At 38.1% G+C, this 27,838-nt stretch overlaps 2 protein-coding genes across 2 annotated transcripts in view; one reads left to right on the top strand and one right to left on the bottom strand.

Annotated features, from left to right (window-relative positions):
• The window catches only part of GNAZ (G protein subunit alpha z), a gene marked incomplete at both ends in the record, with an annotated part of 48,937 nt that extends 41,391 nt beyond the window's left edge, over positions 1–7,546 (bottom strand). Inside the window, one exon of the mRNA XM_082491822.1 lies at positions 6,824–7,546. Coding sequence (XP_082347948.1) covers positions 6,824–7,546 — 723 coding nt within the window. The remainder of the gene's footprint in view (positions 1–6,823) is intronic.
• Positions 1–27,838, top strand: part of RSPH14 (radial spoke head 14 homolog) — a gene marked incomplete at both ends in the record, with an annotated part of 105,009 nt that overhangs the window by 53,116 nt on the left and 24,055 nt on the right. The gene's annotated exons all lie outside the window — the stretch shown is intronic.

Genomic DNA, 27,838 nt, shown 5'->3' with positions numbered 1-27,838 from the left:
TTTGCTACTGACTCATTACAATTCTCCAAGTGCTTGACGGGTGTCTTGTGCCCATATATACTACTCTAGTGGCTCATTCAACCCTGTCATTAAAAGCAAGTTTTACCTACACACTAGATTGATCGGCATTACTGGAATTAAGTTTGGGGTTTTGTTTGGTGGGGGTTTTTTTCCCCTTCTTTTATAGTTTGGGGGATGGTAGTGTTACTGAATAACTGAGATTGTTCCTGTAAGTTCTGTTTATTTATCTGTCAGTACCCATATCTCTCCACTTAAAGGCTATTCTGAGCCTGAAAGTTATGGGACATTTAGGAGTATTCTGCCACTCCTGATGTCTTAGTATTTTATTTACCTCCATACTGTCTTGCTCTGAATTAATTTAAAAATCACAGTAAACCACCTTACCTAGTCTAGGAGTTTTGAATACAGCCAGTCACAGAGACCAAAAAAGATAGTTATATCATCTTTCAGGCATTTTTCATAGGGGAATTTGAGCCTTTCCCTGCAGTTACCTAGATACGCAGGGAAATTTAGTCATCTAATTCAGACGCAAGTATGACAACCAATATTAGATACCAAAGCAGATGAATACTACTCAGTAGGTCCATTGCAGGAACACTGCAGTAACACAGCAGTACTTTCATGCCATATATTTCCAAAATAGGTAAAAGTCTTCCGGTTGTTTTCTCTCAGATTTTTTTTAATTAAGCCCACTGCTCTACAGTGATAAAAATATCTTCTTTATCTTCAGGTTTCAATACAGCTTTGTCTTAAGAATTAGTCTATCAACATTAAATAGATAAGCCTCACAGCAAAACTTCTCAGGCTTTTACCATCTGATACTGGCATCTTCATCCAATCAAACAATGCCATTAGAATGAGTATTTTTTTTTGTATTCCATAGTGTAAAGCATTATGATATTTATGAACTTTTTATTTTTGATTATCATTCTCTTTTATGTGTATTCATTATTTTACTAATTTTTACATAATGTAGAAGATATATGCTTGGATACAAGTCTTCAGGCTGGCAACTTGATATATCACTATAGAAAATTAAACTTTGGTAAGGGAATATATATATTACTTAAGTGAAAAAAAGGCAACGGTAGAATTCCATTTGCAGTGCTGAAAGATTACACACATGAATACTGATGTCATCTAGGCTTTGCTCCCACACAGAGTTTGCTATGAAATATCTTGAAATGGAAAGGCTTCATAAAAAATGAGAGCACCTGAATGATTTAGGTCAATCTTTTTCTCAGATTCCCAAGAGGCTTAGTTTGTCAGAAAGATGTTTGATGATATGGGTTTTTTACCACTGATACTAACAGGAGCCAAGAGGGCTGTGTATAAAATGTATCACAATTTCCCTTCTATCCTGACTGTTATTAGTATTGCAGGAAAATAGCTGCACGCCAGAAAGGAGTTTTAATACACTGTACTTTCAAAAAGCTGAAGTATCAGGAAAGACAAACAAGCTCCTTAAGTATTTGGTTTCAGAAAAAAAATTAAAAGTTTTGTGTACTTGATAAAAAAGTTCCTGGCAGAAACAGGATTTCTCTTCAAAATTCATACAATTAGCATAATAGAAGGCTCTCCAGGTAAATTATTGTTAGATAATTGAGAGTTTCCATTATGACCCCAATGATTTGTTTTGCATGAGGCTCATTGCAGTCTGAACTGTTTGCTGCAGTATTTTGTTTTTCATCTGCATCTTCCTTTTAACAAGATGCTATACTAAAAAAAAAAAAAGCCTCAAAAAAGCCTAAAATTTCATTTCTCCATTCACTTGCAATGTCTGTAAGAAAGAGAATAAAAGTTATCTAAACCTTAAGTTACCTGCAAGTAGTTTTCCCTTAGCATTCATATTTATAAAATTTTTGAACCAGTGTCATTTTTAGAAAAAACAGCCTTTGCTTGGTATCTCCTGTACCATATGAATCTGTTGCAACTACTGACCTCAGGAATTCTCAATCATACATTCATGTTTAACTCATTTACTTTATTATTCTATCTTTGAAGAATCTTTCTAATGGTCTAGAACCCTGTTGCAGCTATACACTGCAACAGAAGTTGAAAGAAGAAAACTGAAAAATATCCATCAGAATGCATAGCAGGTATAAAACACAAAACAGAGCGCGTACAGATAGACAGATGGGGAGACTCGCAAAGAAACTGCAAGACTACTTTTCAGGATAAGAGGCAGAAGTAGTAACATGAGAGAGTAAAGATTATTTAACATTCTCTAGCACACATTAATTTAAGGAGAAATTTAAATAAAGATGAGACATTTAGGTATTAACAGGTAGCCCCCAAGTGCAGGATAGAACGTGTAAGAAGGCAGAAAAAGAAAAAAGATCACTTGATAATTTAACATTATCAAAGACCACAGATGACATCTTATTATGTAATCAAAGATAGAATGGGTCAATGAGCTGCTAAGGACCATGAAAACTAAGCCAAGTAATTTATTTGATGTAAAGGAGAAGAAATCAGCATGCAGATATAAAAAGCTAAGGCAACCTTCTCAGAGTGCTGGTCAGGATTAATAATCTTACAATAAATCAATAGCATTCCAAGGTATTGTACAAACCAGTTTTGCAACTGTGTCAAAAGAAAGGCAGCTGTTACCTAGTTGAGTCATACTAACTATGCGGCTGGAAAGATAAAGCTATATTTATTACATGTTAGGCAGAAAAAAATGTGTAAGACATCGTGGAAATGAAAACAGACACAGATCACATTTGCAGATAACCCTAGATAAGCAGGAAAAATATTGTTATAGAGAGTGACAAAGGAAAACACACCAGGTAGAGGGGGGGAAAAAGAAGTGAAGAATTATAGTTTTCACTGCCTTGCTCTTTAGCAAGCAGCTAAATATCACATATTTCAAACAGACTAGTCAAAATATTGGTTTGGCCAGACCTGCAAGGTGTTAACTTCGGTGATTTTGTCTCTGCACATGGTGTCATCCAGAATAAAGCATACCAGGAGAAAGACAAAGGCCCCAGAAAAATTCTGTCTTACCCTTCTCTCATTTGTTTCCAGGCAGTATAAAGTTTAACTTATTTTGTCTCTTAATATTACGTACAAAGGAAAAATTGTCCAGGCAGCGGATAGTTTGGACATTATTTTTGGTTGCCCTTCTGCTCATTGGTGTCACTGCAATACTCTCCCCCTGAACAGACTTCACGGGTTAGCTATATTTGGGACCTACCAGCATACAGAACTCATTCTTCCCCTCAATTTTTACCATATCTGTCAGTCGTTATTTTAACTCATCTTAATAAAGACAGAGCTTATGCATAGCATCTATCCACTGCTGTCAACAGGATGCACAGAAGCTGTCATATTCATATAGATCACTTGCTCAACTTTTGCAGTTTATAAATCAAGCAGATGCTTACGCGCTCTGTCAAGCAGTAAGTTATGTTTGACAGTGGATTAGTTTTATTTAATAGTTCTCTTCACCATAGATACTACACCAGGAGGCATTTTAGACTCAGCAACACTGTTATTTGTAGAGCTTTTTTCATGAGTGGCAGTCTCAGTGTTGCAGTTCAAGTGATCTACCAGTGTAGGTACTTCTCATAGTTTAGTTATCGGTGCTGTGTAACACTGTATTATTTATTCAGCAGACCTGGAACATGCCATACTCTACACAGTAAAATTATGGATGTATGGATGGATGTGTGTATGGATGTGTAACAGCCAAAGAAAGATGGATCAAAGATAACCTGTTCTTTATGATTATACAGTCAGGTTCCCCCTGAATTGCTATTAGTGTCCCTCTCCTTTTTGCCACAGAAGTGGGAGCTTGAAGAAGATGACTGTTCTCAAATATTTCATCTGTGTTCAAATTTCTTGACAGATCATAAAAATATTTCTGTAGAATTTAATTTTATAGATTGATTTTTTCTTTCCCTTTGAGCTAGTTCTTTTTGATTTTTAAATCTGAAGACCAAGGCAGGAAAAGTCAAAAGAACTGCAAGAAACCAATTAACTCCCAGACAGGGTGTAGATATAAATAAGATACACTTTTCCTAATGTCATTGAAAGCAAAGAGAAAGAATTAGGGGCAATGCTTCTCTCATGTCAAGAGGAGGTTACTAAACAAAAAGCAGATATAGAAATCTGTTACAACAGGAAGGCACTAATGCCAAAACAAGAATATCCAGATAATGAAGCATATGTCCACGTGTAGGACAGTGAGTGGTGAATCAGTGTAGCACAGAGAAGAAAATGGACAAGCTGTAAAATCGCTACATAAGATAAGAATAGGGAAATATTATATATGTGATAAGCTATACCAACAAAAAAAAAGGGCCAATTCAAACAGTACCAACAAGGATTATTGGAAATATTTTTGCAAAAGTCATTTAAGAGAGAATTCTGTACTCATAGAATAGCCTCAGACACATGGAGACAATGATGGAGGCACAACAGAAAGATCTACAGAAACCCGACAAAGCTACTAAAAATTAGGTAACAATCTCCACCCCCCCTTAAAATAAGTTTTTCTGGTCTGATGCTTCTCATGACCTAGTATAGCTGCTTCTCAAACTTGTCACTTAGCTGTCTTCTAATAAGAAAAATCTTTGTAAAAGATTTAGTACTCATAACACTTACTTCATTTGCAGTAAAATTCAAGTATGTCTGAAAAGTTTTATCAAAATTCAGCTTAGGTGAATGTTCTTGACCATAAGGTTTTTTCCCCTTGAAGAATCATAGAAAGTGCATGCAAAAGGGAGTCAACCATATAAGGCAAGCTTGTAAAACAAAGGGAATATTTTTGGAAACGATTTTGTAGTCTTGGTTCAAACCGAAGCATAATTGCTTCTCAAACTTACCACTTAGCTCCCTTCTAATAAAAAAATCTTTGTAAAGCAACTTATTAGCAACCAAAAATACTGACAAAGGAATTAAAAGTAGAAATGAGTTGAAATAATTTCACATCACTCTACCAAGAATGACAAAGGATTATATGAAGCAATACTTAAAGAACCCCTTTCCTACATGCATGGAATGTGAAGGGAAGTTTCACATATTTTCTCTGGTGATGATCTTGTCTTATACTGGTTTGGAGGGAAGGAGTTGGTTGCAGAACCCAGAACTTTAACAGGCAAGACTTTACTGAGAGGCATGGCAGTAAACACAAGCAAGCAAACAAAAAGCCAAGGGTGAGAGTTCTGGGAAGTATTGCTCTACAGGTTGTGTCTTGTATTTTTTTCTTTTTGGTTTGTGCATTTTTCATACAGCTTGGAAGGAAATATTAGCATGTTCCTCCAACTCTACCTCAGTGACTGCTGCCAACTTCCAATACAAACTCTGGAAAATACATCAGAAGTATCACCTATGGAATCCCTTTCTTTAACCTCTTCCATCTCATGGAGTTTCTCCACCTCAATTGCTATAAATTGCTATTACTAGAGCTGTGGAATCCGCTAGGTCACTTGACAATATTTTAATCTGCACTGTGATTCTATGATAAACGATACTGTATAAACAGCAGACTAGATAGAAGGCACTGAAGTTGTTTCAGGTACCGATGTAGTTCACCTTGACTCAGGGATCTGGTGAATGGCATGTGTTATATAAAATGTGTAATGTTTGGGAGGCTTTCACATTTAGACATTAAAGCCATTGCAGTTATTCCAGTCATTGTCAAAACCATGAACACGTAGTTGGCATCTTTAAAGAGCACAGGAGCTCTCGATAAACAATTTTTGATTAAAAAATCAGGTATGCAACTATGTTGACATTACATGAGTCCAGTACAAAATAAACAACAGTGAAGAAGGTCACAGTTGGCCCCTTCTCCAGGACAGGGGAGTGAGTGGAGCTTTTCAGGGTAGAGGAAATTCACAACAGAGAGATCTGCACTGCGACAGATATCTTATGTAGAGCTTCAGTACTCCCTTCCACTGAGTCTGCTTGTGGAGGAAATTCCCCTTTCTCCCAACCTGTTCCCCCACTTTATCATTTTAAAGAAGTCCATACAAGTTGGTAATCAGTCATGAGAGTTTCAAGGGTTCTTTGAAATTATTATTTTAGGGCAAAAGGGAAAAGGAAATAGACGGCTGCATACAAAGTGGTGTCACACCCATACAAGCACTAGAGGATGTCACGCAGATGATACAGCTCTTACCCATACATGCGCAGTATACTACATTTGACTTAAGATACTCTGTAGAGAAACTTTAATATAGATGTGTGTACTACACAGAAATGGGGGGGAGGAGGGGCGGTGTCTGATAAGGAACAACAGTTAAGTGATACTTTTCCATAGAGGACTGCCAAAACCAGATCATTAAACCTGGCTGAAAGATCCCTTTCTGTAAACTTATTGAGATCCAGTTAGATTTGAAACATCGTATAAAAATTTCTTGGAACATGGTGTCCAAATTAACCATCCCTATACACCAGGATGTGACTACTGTCTACCTTTTTAAGTGATGTTTGGAGTAACATTGGAGTAACCAGGCAAACATTTAGCAAAAAGGCACACATGCACACAAAAAAAAAAAAAAAAAAAAAAAAAAAATCTGTCATGTGAAGAGCACCTCCATTTCCCAAAAGTAACATTAAATAAATAAATAAATAATCTGTTGAGAGGGAAAAACTAACCAAATAAAGGAATTGTAGCTTCTGGCATTTTACTACAGATTAGGGGTGAGAGGAAGGAAATCGCATTTGGGGCTGGGACCTCAGGGATTACTGCCTTGGGAGGATAGGAATATGGGGGAGAAAAAAAGGCCAAACAGTGGGTTGGTGGAAAGGAAGAGAAGGAAAGATAATAAGAAGCAGAAGGCACACTTACTGTTTGGTTATCTTCATACAGCTTCAAGTCATATCCACTCAGCTCCACACAGAAAATTATTGCTGTAACCCCCTCGAAACAGTGGATCCATTTTTTGCGTTCAGATCTCTGTCCACCCACATCCACCATTTTGAAAGTCAGCTCTTTGAAGGTGAACTTATTTTCTACAATCCCTGTGGTCATGTCCCGAGAACGCAGAATATCTTCCACTGTAGGGATGTAGTCCAGTGCTGCAATCCTTTCTAGGTCATTTAAGTAGTATGCAGCATTATCCTCTAGGTGGTACTCATTGGAGCGGCAAAAACACTCCTGCACGCCAGGGTCTGCCCAGAGCCGTTTCATGACTCCCAGAAGCTCAGGGGTAATCTCACCTTTGCTCTCAGCTGGGCCTGTCAGGGCAAAAAGCTGCACAGCATCATATGCTCTGTCAGGATTATGAAATTCTATCTTAAGGGTGGCTAGAGCCCGAATGATACGTGTGAGGGAGTCAATTGCATTGTAGATAATCAGAGGTTTGTATTCTTTGCAAGCCTCCAAGTTAAAGCCACCACTATGAATGATTTTCATCTGCTTTACAATAGTACTCTTCCCAGAATTGCTGGTACCCAGGAGGAGGAGTTTAATCTCTCTTCGTTGTCGCTGACTTTCAGAGCGCAGGTGGCGGTCAATCCTACGGGACCGCCGCGCTGCCTCTTTCTCCTCAGAGCTTTGCCGACATCCCATGGTATAGCAGGCAGTTACAGAAGGGAAAGGTTGGAGATTGTCTCACTCTTCTTGCGCCTCTGAAAAAGATCTGTGGTGTCTTGCAGCTCTTGTGCCAGGTACCCCTTGAACAGAAAAAAAAGTCGCTATCCAATACCTGATGATCCAAGACGCCTGTACCACCTAATTCAGTCCCAGCAGGGGTGCAAACACATGTAGATAAGCAACCACAGAAATAGTCTCTTCAATAGGTCTCATGGCACTCCCCTTTCCAGTGCATAAACAGTGGCACATTCCTATTAATGAAGGGACACTTGCCTTTGCCACAGTTTGGCTAGATCCTTCAAATACTCTTTTCTGTTCTGCATAATTATTTTGCTGCCTTCTGTCCAAAGGTAAGGAGCCGCACTTTCACTTTCTCTGCTCTTTAATTGTATTTTCTGGTTGCTGTGGTGATGCTGCTAGATAAAGCTGAAGCTCTTTTCAATGGTGTTGTACTTGTTTTGTTTCTCTTCCCCCACTTCTTCAGCTGATCCAGTTCAGCTCTGTAAATCTGTGCTTTCCACCTGCCAAACAATGAGAAGAGAAATGAATGAAATGAGAGACTCTGCTTCCTTGCTGCAAACCACTCACTTTCTCCTCCTCTTCTAGACTTCTAAACCTTTTATTATCCCAAACAGAAAATACAGATGGAAAAATATGTAATGAAAAGCAAAAATGTAAAACCCTTGCAAAAACGTAGGGACAGCTGAAGCTTGCAGAACTAAGAAAATGTGGTTTCTGAACAATAGTAAATCAAATCTCCCTTTCAGCCTTCTGTGTTTTATTATCTAAACCTACATGAAAACAAACAGTGCTGAGCTGTGCCCCAATTTCTCCCTCAGCAAGAGCTTATGGCAGTGCTTTTCCTGCACAGTCCTGTTCTGACTGGTTTTCCTGAAGTAGAAAACGAAACGGGCTCACAACTCCTTTTCCCAGTCTCTCTATTTATATCAGTATCTTGTACTCAGACAGATGTCCTCCTGAATTTTCTTTCATCTTTTCTGTTTGCACTGAACATTTCAATAACTAAATTAGGAAGCAAAAGGAGGTGATTATCTTTACTTCATGATTTTGTAAAAGCGAGAGTTACTGATCTTTGCAGAATACAGTAACAGGTCTTCTTTCCTCTTGGAGAACAGTACTGTTAAACATACTACCTGCATCCTGCGTAATCAATACAGTGATGCACTACTACAACAAACTTTGTAAGCTTCTTCCCATAGCCAAGCTAAGTGTTATTAAACCTCCTCTCTCGCATTTTTAATACAAGTGAACAGTTACTACAAGGCAAATGTTTCACACGAAAAGCACAGGAAATGCTATCCCAAGCAAGGGCTGACAGCTTTTCAGTGACTGTTAGAGCAATTATTCTTTCCCAAATTAGGGGTTAAGCCTACTGGTTGGAACTCTGCAGAAGGCAACAGCAGGAAGCAGTTACCTCTCACAGAGGGAAAACACATTACTAATAGCTGATTGGCGATAACTTGCCTCTTTTCCAGGAAGGGCTTGCTGCTCCCACTAAGCTCTAAGCACAGTGGGCAGCAGAATCACAGATGTCATGGCTTCCTCATCATATGCTGGCCCCAGCCCACTTTGGCACTTATATTGCTGTCTGTTTACTTGTGTCTAGAGGGTCTTCAGTGAGTATTTTTACAAACTAAACTACGTGCCACTGAGATATCCTCAGAGGTAGGCTTAAGAAAAAATTCAGAGCCTACTAAAGAAACATAACTTATACTACATTTTAATAAGACTAAGTTTCTCAAATTCCACTTTCAAAGCTAACCTAGAAGTCTTTGGAAAATTTTCCCTGCATGAACTTACTAGCATTTCAATGTAGACGTGACAAAGCATTAAAATACATATTGAAGAGGATAATTCCACACTACTATGAGAGGGAAAGAATGATCCATGCCAGATGTTAAACCTCTGGCTTTTGTGAGACAATAAATTAAACTACAACTACTTGCAGCCTTATGTACTTTGCTTCCTCTCTTTCTTAAGCATCACAGCAGAAGTTTTAGTGAACAAAAGATATTTCAGCACTGGATTTACCAATATGTATTTTTTCTTTCCCCACATCACCTACATCATAGGATAAGATTCACTTAGATACACAGCAGGATGGTTTAGGTCACATTCCTACTTGGCCTTACTGCTCTAGTTGAAAAATATGAACTTATATTTACATGCCTTCTCTTTTAGTGTGTAACGTGTATGTATTAATGTGTATACATTTAATAGTACATGTTTTATAAGATACTGTTTTATTTTTGAGGATTTCAACTCTTGGTTTTGGTCTTGCCAAAAGTCATTACCAGCCAGGGGTTTCAGCAAGAATCTTGCTTTACCCTACCAGTAGCTGTCACGGTAGTAGAAATTAATTACACCAAATAATAGTTTTAGCTAACCTTTAAATAACGTTAATTGAGGTATAGCACAGCATAAAAACTTTGAGGCGGGTGCTTCACAGATATAGATAAGGACGATTACATCAGCTGCAGCACTGAAGAAGGCTTATATGGTTAAAATAAAGAATAAAGCTCAGCTTTTTGTGTTTCTTAGCATCACACATTTACATGAAAAACATCATTCTTAGAAGGGGGGAATAAATTATATATCTAGGATTTCATTCCTCGGGTGGTAGAAACAAATGTAATGATCTCATACTCTTCTGTTTAGCAAGAGGCATTACTATTTTGTTATTTGTACATTCTTTGTCACAATAGCATATCCTAATCTTAGTTTCTGTATAGCCTTATCTCTGAACATGTTTAAACTCACTTAAAGATCTCTTCTGATTTATCATGGGCTGACAAGTGGAAAGGTAGAGTATATGTGTCTGCTTTCAGATCCAAGTCCCCACTGGTATGCATCTCTGAGGTCTACAATTCTGTAACAGCATCTCGGCATTAGGCAGGTTCTTGCAACACACTGGATCTGTTTTCAGCAGTTTCCAGTACATAAATGTGAATGTATCTGGGAATGTGAACTGTGTGTGTATGGAAGCACAATGGCAATCATTGTTAATCCCTTAACATCAGAGAAAAAGGTATGGAGACTGAACAGACTCAATGCATGACAGTTTTACACATTCATTCCTGAAGTTTCCTGGGATGTTAAACTGGGACAGTTGAGCTTGCAATCACTTACTCTTAAATACTTTTACTGATTCTATATTTATCTTTAAATCCCTTCCTAACTCTAACCCTGCTTAAGGGAGATACATAGTTGAACCAATGTAGACCTGGATACAATTCACAACTACCAGGATGAGTTGGTATAGGTCAGGATTGGTACTGGTGTATTGTGTATTATATTTTAGTTAGGAGAAGATAAATAGATTAGTGGAAAATTCCACAACTGGAATTCTGACCACAAAAGAAAGTGAACACTCAAAAAACCAGTATGTGCAGTATACTGATTAAAATGTGCTTTGATATCCGACTCATTCCCATCTTTCCTTCGTTTCCCAGAACATTATTAACATACTCATTTTCAGAACAGCAGCTTTTACTCAGTTCTGAAGATCTCCTATATGGTATTTCAACTTCCCCTCTTCTTTCTTGCTCCTGTTTAAACCTGCTTTCTCACTGCATTCTTTTAATCTCCATGCTCTAACACCTGCCCGTAAATCCATCCCAAATCCACGTGCAGAAAATTAATTAACTAGAAGAGGACTTCTGCAATAACCAATTCCAAAAACTAACCTTGACAATCTTATTCTCAGTTGTTCTAAACTAGTTATCCAGTCAGTACATCAAGTCACCTCAACATTATTTTTTTGCCTCGGTCTTCACCAACAAGTGCTCTAGGCACATCACCCAAGTCACGGAAGGCAGAGACCGTGAGAATGAAGAACTGCCCACTGTAGTTGAAGATCAAGTGTGAGACCATCTAAGAAACCTGAAGGTGCACAAGTCCATGGGACTTGATGAAATACTTCTGTGGGTCCTGAGGGAACTTGCGGATAAAGTTGCCAAGCCACTTTCCATTATATTTGAAAAGTCATGGCAGTCTGGCAAAGTTCCCACTGACTGGAAAAGGGGAAACATAACCCCCATTTTCAAAAAGGGTAAAAAAGACGACCTGGTGAACTACAGGACAGTCAGTCTCACCTCTCTCCCTGGCAAGATCATGGAGCAGATCCTCCTGGAAACTCTGCTAAGGCACATGGGAAATAAGGAGGTGATTGGTGGCACCCAACATGTCTTCAACTAAGGGCAAATCACATCCGACAAATTTGGTGGCCTTCTGTGATGGTGTTTACAGCATTGGTGGATAACAGAAGAGCAACTGACATCATCTACCTGGACTTGTGCAAGGCATTTGACATGGTCCTGCATGACATCCTTATCTCTAAATTGGAGAGACATGGATTTAACGGATGAACCACATGGTAGATAAGGAATTGGCTGGATGGTCGCACTCGAAGAGTTGTGGTCAATGGCCCAATGTCCAAGAGGAGACATGATGAGTGGTGTTCCTCAGGGGTTGGTACTGGCTCCAGGGAAACCTTAGAGCAGCCCTCCAGTACCTAAAGGGGGTCTACAGGAAAGATGAGGAGGAACTCTTTATCAGGGAGCGTAGCGGTAGGATGAGGGGTAACAGTTTTAAACTGAAAGTGGGTAGATTTAGAACAGATATTAGGAAGAAATTTTTTACTGTCAGGATGGTGAGACACTGGAACAGGTTGCCCAGAGAAGTTGTGGATGCCCCATCCCTGGAGGTGTTCAAGGCCAGGTTGGATGGGCATTTGAGCAACCTGGTCTAGTGGAAGGTGTCCCTGCCCATGGCAGGGGGGTTGGAACAAAATGATCTTCAAGGTCCCTTCCAACCTGAACCATTCTATGATATATGGCACTTCAGAGTGCTTATCTGTCATCTTTGCCTGTATGGACCACAGGGTATGCACAGGCTTGTAATTTAAGCATTTTGGGTACTTAAATATAAAGATGGCTGAATCCTTTGCCCCAAATGCACTGTGTATTGCTATTACCTGGTCTAAAATTCTACAAAAGAGTCTTAATATCAGCTGTATTATCTTACTTCACTTTGCACATCAGGAGGACGTTAGCACATGAAGATCATATTAATCAGCAGAAAATTAAAATAATAGCATAAACATTAATAGAATAGTAATTAGTACAACTTCACTTACTCTAGTACATCGAAGATGTGAAAAACCCCCAAAATAAGGAGTTATACTTTCTTCAAATAATTGGCTTTTTCCAATGGTCATAGAAGATAAAAAATAAGAGTTGAGGAAGCTGTTTCTTAATGAGTCTCTTTCCAGCCTCAGAGAGAGAATGAAATTACTGTATTAGATATCAGGCCAAATTCTTGTTTTAATTATATAAAAATTAGAGTTGGCTCCATTAATCATGCTTATTCTGGAACGTTCAGAACATTTAAAACTGGTTTTCCTTTAAGTCCTGATCATTGGACGCTTCATTTTCATGTCATTGATTAGACCGCTGGTCAAATTCTTTGTGACATTTTCTACAAATCTCTGTGTCAAAGATTAAAAATTTTGCAGGAAGCACAGATGGGTCTCCCTCTCCTCTCTTTATTCAAGTTTCATCTTGGAAAAAAAGACGCTTGCTAGACACAAGAGGATGCACATTACTTCCAAAATGCACCAGTAATTATGATAAATCCGGAGATTTTATGCCCATATAAGATAAGCAGATCTTTTTTAAACTTAAGCGATTGTTGAGGCCAATAATGTAATGACAAACGGTTTGGCAGAAAGACACTTTCAAGAAAAAAATATTCTTTTCAGACAACTTGTACATTCTGCAGAGTGCATATTTCTGCAACACATTCAGATGCATCATTCATATCCCAGTGTTTTACATATCAGCTATCCTGCTTGCCATTCATTAATATGTTTAACACAGAAAAGGATACAGTAGCACCTCCTTATTGAAGGGAAGATCAGAAGTATGTAAACACTGTGAAAATGAGTTTACACTATTGATTTTACATTTTTTTGGCTTCTAGTCATTCCTATTGCATATATGGCAATGATATTTGGATGTCACTATTTCAAGCAGGAATATGATGTGGTGATTATATTACTGCTTTGTAAAGCAGAGTAGTAGATACCATTTCCAAATAGTTCACAACAGTAAGAAAGTTTGATTTATTTAAAGAGGTTTTCCCACATACACTGAAAAGCATCTTTCACACTCATGGTCGCTCCTTTTTAAAGTTCAGGAAAAGAATAACTTTACAAACTATTACGTTACTACATTTTACTGTCCTGGCTACATAAAGATAAACTTCCTCTCACCAGTTTTACTTTGTCTTGGAACACACTCAGAAAATAAGGCAATGTAGAATTTGTTCTGGTTTTTTAGATCAGATTTCATATTAAAAATGTAAGCGTTTCATGGCTGTAAGGTTGTAATTAGATAAAAGTCTTTTCAGTTAGTCTAATGGAAAGCCCTATTGCTTCCTTTCTCTGTGCACGGTTCTCTCTAAACTTTGTCTTAAAAAAAATCTTATCCTGTGAATGACCACATTATACTGCATATGTGCATCTAAACTAATACATCTGCCTTCTCCTGACAATTGAAGCTGCTCAGAATGTTAAGAAAACGTATTTGTCAAATCTAATTATATATATGGGCTATCTTGTCGTGACTAAAATGAGTAATTCTCCCCCAAGATAAAATTAACATGCCCAAATCCTGAGCTAACAGTTATCTATTTTGACTATCGAAGAAGTAATGCCAAAAAGTTTGGGTTTTGGAGTGGGAAGGATACTTGAGCAAAATTCTGCACTGGTTTATTATATAAACCTGTTGAAGCCCATTTAACTGAGCAGGCTGTTTATTACTAGCACGTTCTTCTGTCCATACTTTTATAGTCAATAAAACCAGTCATTATTTTTGGTTTCATATCTAGGCTTGCTCTTTGCCCTCACCCATCACTACTGTGTTGCTCATGCTGATCTGTGTGTTTGCAATCATAAACACTTATCCCTTTTCTCAGCAGGTCCCCAAGTAAGAGGGCTGGGGAGGAAGGAGAATGACACTACAACACAATTCAATTGTAAAAATTTCCCTAAGGAAAGATCCGAGTATTGTTGCTAGTTTCATTAGCTACTGGCACGTTATTGTGGAATGCAGAGTTACAGAATCTGCCTTGAAAGATGTTCTCCCCCCCCCCCAAGATTTTATTGAAAGAAACTGGCTCCTAGGCTGAGAATAAAGCCAGTTGCTGTGACTATAACAGTCAATATAGAGACTGTGCGTACAGTGTGCTGCTAGCAGCAGGAATTTGAGCTGGCCTTGTAGGCACAAAGCTATATTCTCCCTCCAATGCAAGTGGTACCAGTAGTCTAATAATTTAGCTTCACCACCACCAACCTGCACACACAGAGCTTTAGAAGCCTAATCTTATTCAGCTCTTTACAGTATTTCCATCCTACTAGCCAGACTACACATACAATTTTTCCCCAGTAGTACCCAATTTAAGGAAGTAAAATGAAGTTCAAAAGGTTGCAGCAAACTTTCCACAGCAGTTTTAGCTGTAGTTGCCAGCAATCTTGGTTAATTCAAGACTGATATTCTATGCATCATTACAGAACATATACTACCAGAGGAAGAAAACAAAACCTTACCCAAGCTGTACTTTCCCGGCTTATTGGTTCCGATTGCTTCTTCTCTCTCTTTACTTATCTGAAAGTTTAGAGGTAGTGGACCTGCTTGTTTGAGCACTTACCCACATAAAAGCAAATACAAGCAAACCTAGCAAGAAACAGCACAGCACACATCTAAGACTTACAAGCCAAAGCTAACCTAATGTAATCAGTTTCTAATGATTATACGCATCCACAGGGGATTCCAGTACTTTAACAAAACCTTATTTTTCCAGGGTTTAACTTTCAATCACTTCTTACACTATTAATGAAAGAGAAGAAGACATGAGGGAGTATGATATATAAGGAAATACCCCAGGTGGTTTACTGAGGAAGAAGCCAAGCGTTCTACTAAGCAGGCATCACTTTTTTTTTTCCTCTTTTTGAGAGAAAGGAACCGAGGCTAGTAAGGAATGAGGAAATTGGTTCAGAGTTTTGCATCCAGGAAAGCAACAAGAAAGAGTCCTGGAAATGCATGCAGTATACATGAAAGCTTGAAACAATTTCACAGGAGTTAGTTTAGTGTATGGTGATTAAAGTGCATTTATTACAGAATAAAGTTATTTTAGAACTGTGGCCACAGACATTACTAACATTCTCTTTAGACAATCATTGAAATCTGAAAGAAGAGGAAAGAAAAAAAGCTCACCAAGGAAGAAAAAAACTGGATAATTTTTTTTCTTAATGCAACCTCTTAGTTGGTAGTACAGCTTTTTGTTGCAGTTGAATGAAAATATTATTTATGTTGCTGTTTTCCATTGTTTAAATCCTGGGAAAGTAGTTACATTGAAACTATCTCCATCAGGTACCTATCTCTAAATAAATGTCTGGGGAAATTTTTCATACAAAAAACCAGCTTGGGCACTTCTGAACAGAGCACTTGAGGAAAATTAATTGTTTCATCCATAGTAAAAGAAATTGAAAACTTTTCTTTAAAATCCTGCTACACCTTCAAACTTTGAGCCAAGGACATGAAATTCAACAGAAGATGAGCTTTATGGTGTGGATGTGCATTTGTCATTCTCACAAAACAAGAAGTTTAACTTAGAGACTTTGAGAAATTTTGGTTTTAGCTAGAGTAGAGAGCGATTTCGCCTCAAGAATCCACTTGCTAGGCAAGGGTAATTGGATGTGCTGGTCTAGAGGCTTAGGAGAAGGGAATAGAAAGGGAAAAGAAAAGATTTTATATTAAGGAAAACTAGAAACAATATGTATCCACTAGAACACCCATCTCTCCAGAGCCAGAAGCATAAACCAAAGTTACAAACCTGTTCATGAACTTTCTGCCTGTAACTGTTTGTGGAAATCTCTGGTATTCCATCTTTCTTTTCACATATAGGGTATTGGTGTCCACTAGCTAAGTATATCACCCAGTCAAAATTTAACATACAGACTTGATCCCAGTTTCAGGAAAATGCAAGAACCTATAGTGAAAACAAAGTATTCCTTATAAACCAAGCATTCGACCCTTGCTTTTATAAAGATAGATTTTGATCTTTAATTAGTGGCATGGACGTTTGCACCAGCTCAGCTAAGATCCAGACCACAGCAGAATACAAGAACCTATTAGTTATTTTTCTTTTAACTATGCACACGCCACTTACTTCAGAAAGATGGAAACAAATCCTATAAAGACTTAATATCTAAATACTTGGTAGGCATTTAAATATGAGCTGTTTTAGCAACATCCACAAACTAGCATGAAATAGTGAGAAGAAGACACCAGTACATAATACCGACCCATGCTTGAGTAGAGCCAAAAATACAACAGTTCTATTCTGAGTTGTGTTTCTGAAAATCCAGAGTTGTGTCAGTGACTGCATATGGAGTTGCCCATGGTCTATAGTGATTTAACTAAGACTAGAATCTCCCACGGCAGTCATTTTGGAGGTGACCTTTAGACTTCCATAAAGAATGTAATACTACAAGAATATTACAGTGGGTCTAACAGTGGGCGTGCAGAAAAATCCTGACTGCTAGACAAGGGCGAGGAGAAACAACACACATAGCATCTGCTTTAGGGACATACAAACATGAGACTCATTTAAAAATTTGTATTAAAGCAACAAACAAAACACAGTACCCACTCAGCGGGCACCTCAGGTGATGACAGTAGTGTAGGTTATGTCTTCATCAGAGTTGCTGTTTAGCTTTTATCATCGATGTTACCATAGTTCTTATGCAGGTGATTCATGAGCTAAGGCTTACATACCACAGGGTTGCTCTTTCACAGGTCTTACAGAGCTTAAAGAGATGATTTTATTACATTTTATAAAAAGCTAGTAAACATTAGGTTTGGTCACAAATATACCAGCAAATTTCCTATCATTCATTCAACCTTATTCCACACAATACCTTATGAAAGCATAAGGAAATTTTGGTAGTTATAGCAAAAGAAAGTTAAAGAGGGATTTGAAACAGGATAACAATGTAGCCTTGTAAAAGGAAGTTTCTCTTCCTGTGCATAAAAGGTCACACAGCAAAGCACAAACATGCTTGTTTTAGACTGTTCCAGTGACAAGTACGAGCTAATCAGAGGTCAAAATTAGAATCTTTGTGGTAAGAACCCAAGAGCAGGGGTACAGATAACAGTGTCCTGAAGACAAGGAGTTTGTTTAACGTGATAAGGAAAAGCAGCCAGTGAAGACTCAAAGATTGAAGCTCGAGGCCAAGCAAGAGGCAAGGAGAAGATGCTCCAGTAAGTGGGAACCATGGAAACAATAGACAAGTTTTATTTGTGATGATGGACAAGAAAGCATCTTTGAGACTCTATACAGAAATAAATCACAGTAATTCTGCTTGCGTGTTTTAAGGGAAAGAACCAGAGGAGAAGCAAAAATTAAGGCAAAGAATGAGAATAAAGTCACAGAAGCTAGATAAGATTTCTAGGGTAAACTGAAAGGGTATATAAATACAGGAACCAAAAAACTTCTGCATCCATGAAAAGAAAAGGGAGTGGATAGCAATAGAGGAAAGAAAGATGAACTGAGAAAGCAGATGGGCACATCTTACTATATCACATTGGCAGAAATCAGCAGAAATCTATATAGAGAAGAAAAAAGGCCAGTGGGAGAAGATCAACTCAGATATTGTAAAGATGGGTCTACACATATGGAATTTAATTACACTAGGGGGAAAAAAAAAAAAAAAAAAAGAGGAGAGAATAAATCCATGGTGGAAAAAGTCATCTGGGTCATCAGTTTTCCACCGGAATGGCTTTGCTAGAGAAACAACATTGTCAAGAGTGAGTCAGGGCTAAAAGTTGGCAAGACGGACCTTGCAATGAGAGGCAGAGCAAAAGGTTTTGGAAGGAGGAAAGCAAAATATGGGAAACAGTTTCAGTAGAAGTGATGAACACTGAATTCACAGAAGGGTGTGCGAAAGCATGGGAGGAGTGAACTGGCAATGGGATACTGAAAGTTGGGAAATAAGGAACAGAGAATGAGTAATATTTCAGTGAGAACAAATCAAAAGAACCTTGGCGAATGGAAAAACAGAAAAACAGACATAGGTTGAGTGAGTACGTGGGAGCAGCAAGTTATCAACATGAAATAAAGTCAAGAAATAAATATAGGAGATTTCATGTGAAGAGAGGGAGCATAATGGAGTTCAGAGACTGTAGCTCAAAAAAAGCACAAGAGGAAAGAGCAACATGATGCAGGAAGAACATCAAAGAGCTGGTCAAAATTGAAAAGAGTAGGAGAGAAAAGCAGGACTATGAAAGAATAAAGCCAGTAATTCTCACTATGAGAATTAGACAATTATGAGATGAGATTAGACAATTTAGGGAAGGACAAAGAAAGCATGACAAATCTGCTGAAGTTACCCACCTCACAAGACATAAATGCGGATTAAAATGTTGGTCCAAATACAACAAGAGAAAGAAAGGAAGAAAGAATATGAACATCTGCGTAAGAGGCAGAGCTATTATTGGGAATAAATTTGGTAGGTAGGGTAGAGAGCAATTTCCAGCCTTGGGCCACATATAAACTTAATCACGTGAACTGTGTCAGAAGATATCTACGTTAGAACTATGAATTTCCTAGGTTCCATCTTAACAACTCAAATTAAATGTTATTTTATCCACAGAAGGGGAGATGAGGAGTAGAAGTAGTATTAGACCGCAGCCTGGAGAGGGGGAGACATATCCCAAGAGGCTAAACAGAATCCACAGCATTCTCTGAAGTGTGATTCATGGGAGAGGACTTGTATGCTACCAAGCACAGATTACAGCTGCAGCCTACGCCTGGTCTCATTCTGCTTCTCTTTTGAAATTCAGAAGCTTTGACAGTCTTACAATCCTGCTGCATGCAAGAGCTTCAGCAGGTACATCTCAGACAGCTGAGCCATTGTCATAGTTACTCTCTAATTCAAAGGACCTCTTTATAAGCTGAATATGAAGAAATTTGTTCACATTCTGATTTTGATATGAAATTGCTTTGGGCCCAATCAAAAAAACATAACTGCAACCAGAAGCATTTAAGTACAGCATTGTAAAATGGCTAGTTAGCTCCTGGTTTCAAAAATCTAAGCTAATACTTTTTTTACAACATTTTGCGATCTAAATATATTAGCCCAGTTGCAGCTAGCCTAGGTAACTGCATTCAGCACTACATTGCACGGCATAGATGCATTATTTGGTACTTGCAACAGAACTTAAGCAAACTTTTGTTGTCTATGTAAAGAACTGCAATTCTACCTTCTCATCTTCCCTGTGTACTCAGTAACTCCCTAACCCTAGAAAAAAATCAATTAATATTTACATTGTTGGTCTGAGAATTCTTAAGCAAAACAGTACACCGTGATCTACTTTCCCCAAAAGAGCCCTTCCTTAAGCTGCTAGAGGCCTAACTTCTTCCTAAATTGCACAGGGAACCAGAGTGGCACCTTTAGTCCCTGTCCCCCCATGTTTCTCTGTGCTGGCACAAAGCACCCCTATTTCATACCGGTGAGATAGGACACGGTTGTGAGTTTAGGCTAGGATCCTTTCTGCTGAAAGTTGGTTACGGTGCAACAAGGAACAAAAGAAGTATGTGGCCAGAAAAAGCAATTACAAAAGCACATGAGTCTGCAGTTTAACAGATTAATTAATAGCTGGACAAGCATAACAAAAACAAAACCCAAAACTTCAGCTCATTTTACATATGAAGAAGTACTATAAATGTGTTTGGTCTTGGATGCTAAAGGACAATGAGCACCCTTCTGGCTTAAATACAGTTCCAAATTTTCAACTGCCAAAAGATCCTCTTTCTCAGTTGTACAAATTAGGAACACCTTGCTGAGCTCCACGTATTTTTTTCAATCACACAGTCTTCACTGGAACTAGAACTTATCACATCATTCGGGCTACATGAAGCAAAGAGTGAGAGTATCCGCAGTGATCTAGAAACAATCCTCCATCGCTTCTCTGCACTCCTCAAGGTTTTGGTTTTGTCCTTAAGATCAGAGACACTGATGATTTGCTAATACCTTTATTCAATGGGCTCTAAATATAGAAGTTGTGCATTGGTCTCTAACAAATCACATTTTTAATAACTAATTGGAATTAAAAAAAAAACACCACACACAAGCTTAAGACGTTCTCCAGTTTTCATGACAAGCCTGAAAGCTCTGATATTACATTCTGTAATTGTCATCTAGAATTCCAGTCTTGTGCTACATTGCTTTTTTTTTTCCAGTAAGCCAGCTTAAGCTGAATGTTTACAGTTGCTTTCACTAAATTCATAATTATTTGCTATATCATTTCATGTCACACACTACACTCAAAAGTTGTCTAGTCATTCAAAAGATAAAAACCTGTCAACTGCTATATGTTAGATACCTGCTTGAGAAGCCTTCTACACACAGGAACTGAAAGACTATTGCCGCAAATTGCCATCGTTAGCAATAATAGCCTCTCTATTGAAGTTCTGTACAGACCTATGTAAAGTAAGTGGGTTTTTCACTCACGATAAAGCGAAGAGGCCTTGGTGCCCTGATACATCAACTTCTTTAGCTACGATTTTCCCTCTACCAACACCCCCTTGAGAAAGAAAAAGAAAAAACAAAACAAAAAACACACCAGCCCAAAAAAAACCCCACACCCAAATACCCAAATAAACCCCATAACCACCACCAATTGCTGCTAACGTAAAGAACCTAACATGCTTTTTAAGTTTGGCAGCTACTAGTATTTCTCTTCAGTCTCTCCAATTCGCTCTCTCCGGAGGGATGATCACACCTTCCTTACACCCCAGCTGCAGTTACTGCAGTTACACACCCACCACCACAAAGCCAGAGGACTCCAAGTCGCTTTGTGCAGGCTCCTAACTAGGGACTATGTGAAGCCCTGCTAGCTTGTGGTGTTAAACGTACATCCAACCTTATAGAGCACTGGAGTGGTTAAATTCCTTTCATCAGACTTTAAAAATGTCTTTTAATAAGCAAGTTGTTGTGGATGAAGTGAGAGAAGGTGCAGTTTTAATTATCTGAAGAGACCGAAAGCCTAATTTATCCAGAGAGCTTAGTTAGAGCAGCAGAGCAAGCATCTCTAGCAATACTCTTAGCATGTTTTTCACTGCTTATCCTCTGGAGAGATTGAGTTTCTTAAATAATATTAGATTTTTCCTCCTCTTCAACCTTGTTTTTTCTACTGAGATCAAGAATACTTCTACTTGGCACTAAATGAGATTGCAATATGAGCTAGAGGAACTCCACTTCAGTAGTTGTGGTGAACTGGCAGCCTATGATAAGTGACACTTTGGTGTGAGAATATTCATAGTTCTTCCTAAGCAGGTAAAAATAAGAATAAAAACTCCTCAAACCCCATGAAGAGCTATGGCTGTGATGCACTTAAGGGAAGTCTTAGTTGACTTCAGTAGGTTTTGAAATGAGCCTGTATCCTGTTTCGTATGGGATGAAAGTAAACATAATGTATTTAAAAGCAATGCAAGCAGGATACCTAGCTGCCAGGAACATAGTTTTACTGACGAAAATTTAGTATTTGTTGCATGATTCATACTCCTACAGCTGAAAAATTCTGGAAGAATAGATATAGAATCATAGAATGGTTTAGGTTGGAAAGGACCTTGAAGATCATCGAGTTCCAACACCCCTGCCATAGGCAGGGACACCTCCCACTAGACCAGGTTGCCCAAGGCCACGTCCACCCTGGCCTAGAACACCTCCAGGGATGGGGCCTCAACAACCTCTCTGGGCAAAATGAAATCAAATAGTCTAACTTTCAGCTCCCTATTTTTATACGATCTCATCATTACTGTATTACTAGTAGATACTGAAGCATGATCAGTATCAGTGTGTTTTAAGATTAGTTTCTTGCCTACGTGCACACATTCCAAGCCTGGCTTCTGTTGGTATTCACTATGTATGTTTGTTCATAGGTCTATTCACCCTTATAAGAACAGAAGCCAAATTTGACCACATAGATTTTGAGTCATACTATGACAAAACCTAGTCAGGATGGCTTCACGTATTCATAGGGCTATACAGATTTTGTCAGTATTGGGGATTTCTTTCATATCGTTCTAAGAATAGATTTTTGCCTATAACAAAAATAAAACAGTACGTATTGTATATTGCTTAATATTCATTCTTTGAAAAATGCACAGATAACAAAATGAGCTGCTTTTGTTGTTCTACTAACGCTGCTAGTACCTTTGTGTGTATATGTGTGTGTGTGGAGAAAGAGGACTATTCCTATTCAAGTTTTTGTTGTATATAAGGACATTTTCAGCATTCAGATTTTTTTGCCCGATTACAGATTTTTTTATTCTCTATAGTCCTGCAAACTCCCTAGCTATGGAACCACAATTTCTATATTTTTACTCAAACCTGTGACAGCATTTTTACTAGTTCTTTAGACCTTAAATTCTGTCTGCAAATAATCTCTCTCTCCTGTTGTACAAGTTCTTCTATGTTGAGGTCAGAAAAGTTTCCCTTTTTAATCACACCTCAACTAGAATTGTCTCCTCTTCTTTAAGGTACCTAATTAATTAGATCACCATTTTGTGACCCTTATTGTTTCATTCATTTTGTTTGAAATAGGCTCTTGAATCAAATATTGAGAACCGATATGTTGATTTATGCTACTACATACATGATCCACTGCTACTGTTAATAGTAATAAAAACAAATTTTGCAGGTTTTTCTGCATGAGGCAGTCCTAACAGCTTAAGTGAGAGTTTCACAAACCAGACAAACGTATGACAATAACCACACAGTACAGGTTTAACAGCAGCATTTCAAATGGTTGCTCTTTTGTTCTTTTTACTCTCGGTGACATCTCTTCTTGACTCAAATAGCTGTGGCACTAAAATTATCTTAAAGCTGAAAGGTGCTAATCGAGCCTTTAGTTTATTCATTATTCAGCAACAGATCCTTAGTTATTCATTTCTAGTATTACCAGAAAAAAATACTTATGGTAACACTGTATCCTACTATCAAGATGGCACATAAAGCTGAAGTTTTACCACCGATAAGAGGCCATGGATTCCTAACTATTCTAGTTAGCAGTCTGCATTTCGCACACATGAGATATGCAGGAAAAAAAGCTGATAACTTACCAGTTTAGTTCTTTTTGCTCACTAAAAATCTGCCGTTTATACTGTTGAAAAACAATTATGAGAAACAGGCACAGATCTGGGATAAGAAATAATGTATTTGGTGGAGGTTACTCAGAACACATCCTTACCTCAGGGGAAAGGTCATACACAAATTTCTCAGCAAGGCATATTAGATCAAAACAGTGCAGAAGTTATTGGGGCTGGATAGATTTCAGCTTCCAAATTCACCCTGAACTCACAAAGCAGATTTACCAAGTGGGGGCCAATAGCCACAATGCATAGCAGAACAATAATTTGTCTTGAAAACTTTGTTAAAAGAGCATGAGGACACCTCTGAGACCTCTCAGATTACTCAGCTAGCAGAGGTGAGGTGTGGGGTTCTGCATTTTCAGCAATCTGTTCTCAGGTACCACTGGTTAAGTATCATACCATTTCTTGCCTGATAACTACTTGCAGCCTTCCAGGACAATTGTGCTTAAAAACATAGGTTTTGATATGTTTTGGTTCATTTACAGCATACCTCAAAACTTTTGAATTGAGGTATTGGAGTCAGTATTGTAACTAAGGAAATGTGACGAGGGTACTGCCTCCTAATGCCATCTGTGACTTTTAAACAGCTTTTGCATCTTCATTGTTGCAAGGCTGATAAATTCCCCACAGGATGCATCTTAGTAGTAAGAGAATAACTCATTATCTAACATCAACCCAAGAAGCTACAGACATTCCTGAAAGCAAGGCAGATAAAATTTCTTACCTCTCAACTCTAGGAGAATGCCTGATAAGATGTCTTCTCACCTCTACCAAAAGCGCAAATGAAGGCAATAACTAAAGAGCTCACAGCTGACTTAGCTTTTAGCCCAATCCACCTTAAAGCAATTTGAATTTTGTTTCAATTTCTTCCAGCTAGCAGCAATCCCATTAAGATGCAGCCCTACTGACAGACACACTTACTACCAGTCTCCTTCTCCCAAATTGTATTTTGCACAGAATACTTCAGGGGAAATAATGCAATTTGTGTCACCTCTTTGCCCATGGGAGACTCCATGCATTAGGAAAACATCCAGTAAACATTTTAACTAGTTTTGCTGTTTTAGAGCCACAGGAAGGGCATAGAAATAGCAGAACAAGACAGTAAATTATCGTCGTAATACTGATTGTGTCTCCTTGACTTTTCTGAGACCTTTTTTTCCAGTTCTTAAGAATGAGCTACAATGTCCTACCAAGAAGGACAGGGAACTGCTGGAGAGGGTGCAGCATAGGGCTACCATGGTGATTAGGGGACTGGAACACCTCTCTTATGAAGAAAGACTGAGGGAATTTGGTCTCTTTAGTCTGGAAAAGAGACGGTTGAGGGGGGACCTGATCAATGCTTATAAATACTTAAAGGGTGGGTGCCAGGAGGATGGGCCCAGGCTCTTTTCGGTGGTGCCCAGTGACAGGACAAGAGGTAACAGGCACAAACTTGAGTATAGGAAGTTCCACCTAAACATGAGGAGGAACTTCTTTACCTTGAGGGTGGCAGAGCACTGGAACAGGCTGCTCAGGGAGGTGGTGGAGTCTCCATCTCTGGAGACATTCAAAACCCGCCTGGACGCATTCCTGTGCAACCTGCTCCAAGGTGGCCCTGCTCTGGCAGGGGGGTTGGACTAGATAATATCCAGACGTCCCTTCCAACCCTATGATTCTATGATTCTCTATGATTCTATGATTTTGGTTTGTATTTAAGATTCTCATGTCTGTAGTGTAAATGGATGCCCTGTACAAAAGTAATTTTAACTGTCCATTCCCATCTTTTGTGTTAGTTGCAGGAGGGAGCTCATCCATAATGGTGAAATTTCTAAAGGCTTTTGTAAACGTTAAAAGCAAGAGCCAAATTGTAGAATTTTTGCAGACCTGTGATATTTTCTGAAATATTTTAATCTTGACTTTCTACTGTTTATATTCTGTTGATCTCCACTTGCCTCTGACCAATCCTAATATAAGCTGAAGAAATGATTTGTAGTGAAAAATAGTATTTCATATGGATTTTTATAACTAGATAACTCTGAAAAAGATACATTCTTTTAAATTAGATCTTAGAAAATATGGAATCTATAATTGATGGTTCTGACAAAACAGATGCAGACACCAAGTAAACAATGAGACTAATATGCTTGTAATGTAACTCCCTCAAAAATAAATCTTCACAATGTAGGTAAAGACAGATAATAAACAACATGTCTAAGAAAAATTCTATTTGCACATCGTATCTTGTAGGTGAATAAGAACAATGCTGCATTGATTGACAGCATTCCACCTGGCCTCCTTTAAAAAAATGTTTACAAGCACTTCGTTATTTTATTGAATTGACTTGTTTATGTAAGCTTTTGATGAGTTCTGTGAAAAATTCTTGATGGATAAATCATGAAAACATAAAGTATCCAAAATCCAAAGTTACAATTGCATAGGTAAGTTTTGATTAATCACAGACTACCTGTATTTGGAGAGGTGCAACACCAAGAATAAGATACTGTACAACGATACCTAAATACTGTATTTTGCCAAGACAATAATACATTAAAATACATTCTCTCTGCTAATATTGTCATGTTTTACCACAAAGTAGGTGAAACCAGGTTAATTTCTGGGGACTGTGCACATTTTCTGTATCATTTACTCTGACATGTAGAAACCAAATGCAAACATAGACAAAGCAAGTTCAACTTTTATTTAAAAAATACTTTTGGAAATAATTAAGATATTTGCCTACTGTTATTCTGTAATATTTTGCTGCCCATATAAGTTGGTACACTTTTAATGCTAATTTTATTAGTTGTGATCAAAAGAAAATGTTATTCAATAATAATTTTACAGCAAGAAGAAGGAAAGTGTCTCAATTCTTCCACTCCCAAGTTATTTTCAGTAAGGAATAACAAGTCATACCATCAGCAGGGGTTCCTACGTTCTTTCAGGATTTTAATAAAATTTAGCCTTTCTTGATTCTGACAAGCAAACTCATCACTTGTCTCCAGTCAGCTCATTTAGGTAGTCCTATTCAGAATAATGTAGGAAGGCACTTCCAGCCTAATAAAAAATCTTTAGTTCAGACTTACAGGCTGAGTGTGGAATGGGAAGTATGTTGGTTTTCACGGACAATGACATGTGCTTTCCCATTAAAGGAAAAGAACTCCTGCCTTTTGCAATTCGCCACTGCCCTGATAATACAAACTAAAATTACTTTTTAAACATTTAAATACAGATATTTTCTTGAGCAAGGTTTTTTTCCTGTATTTCAAAGGTATACCGGGTCATTGTTAATTGCTTGTCTATCTTATAGGTCCCTTTTTGTGGAATACTATAAAATTCTATTTGGTCAGCCTTTTCCATTTGATTCTTAAGAAAGACTGGTGGAGAAGTATAGAAGTCATGTAGAGTATAGGATCAGGCAAAAGTACCTTACTGTCTTTGTACTCGAATTTCACTTGTCTGAAACTCTCTCAAAGTAAGATAATATTATTTGTAGAACTACTCTGAGAGGTAAGAAAGAAGGTAATTGCCCTGCTCACTGAGAAGGTCTCCCACCATTTGTTAATTATGTCCACAGTACTTAAAAGTATTCCCCGAGTTCCATGTGATTGTGCACCCAACTTTCCCTTTAATGTATACTTTTGCTACAATAGGCATCACCCATTTCTTTCAGATCAATTCTTACAAAAATTATCTTGCCTAAATGATTTCCAAATTAGGATACTGCAGTATTTTCTGCTCGGGGCTCATTGCTTTCCAGTATCAGCAGACACAACTAGAAAAGCAACATCAATTACTCAAAAATACAGAGAAACTCAGTCACTCCTAGTCTTGATCCGAATAGGGGATCTGAAGTTTAAGATCTGAATAGGGAGAAATGTTTTTTTGTGATCCAGCCTTCATTGTAGAGCCAGGTTGGAGCTGCCTAAATTTCAGCATGAATTAGAACAGTTTCCAGGTATGATCCCAAGAGGCCACAATAGTGGTGGCTGTTCTTGGTTTCCTTGGCTGCAGAAGTGAGAAAAAGGGTAGAGTTGCTAGGCCAACGACACA

The sequence above is a fragment of the Vanellus vanellus genome (assembly GCF_965231255.1).
Source record: "Vanellus vanellus genome assembly, chromosome: 16".
Classification (NCBI taxonomy): domain Eukaryota; kingdom Metazoa; phylum Chordata; class Aves; order Charadriiformes; family Charadriidae; genus Vanellus; species Vanellus vanellus.
This window is presented reverse-complemented; position numbering and strand designations above follow the sequence as displayed.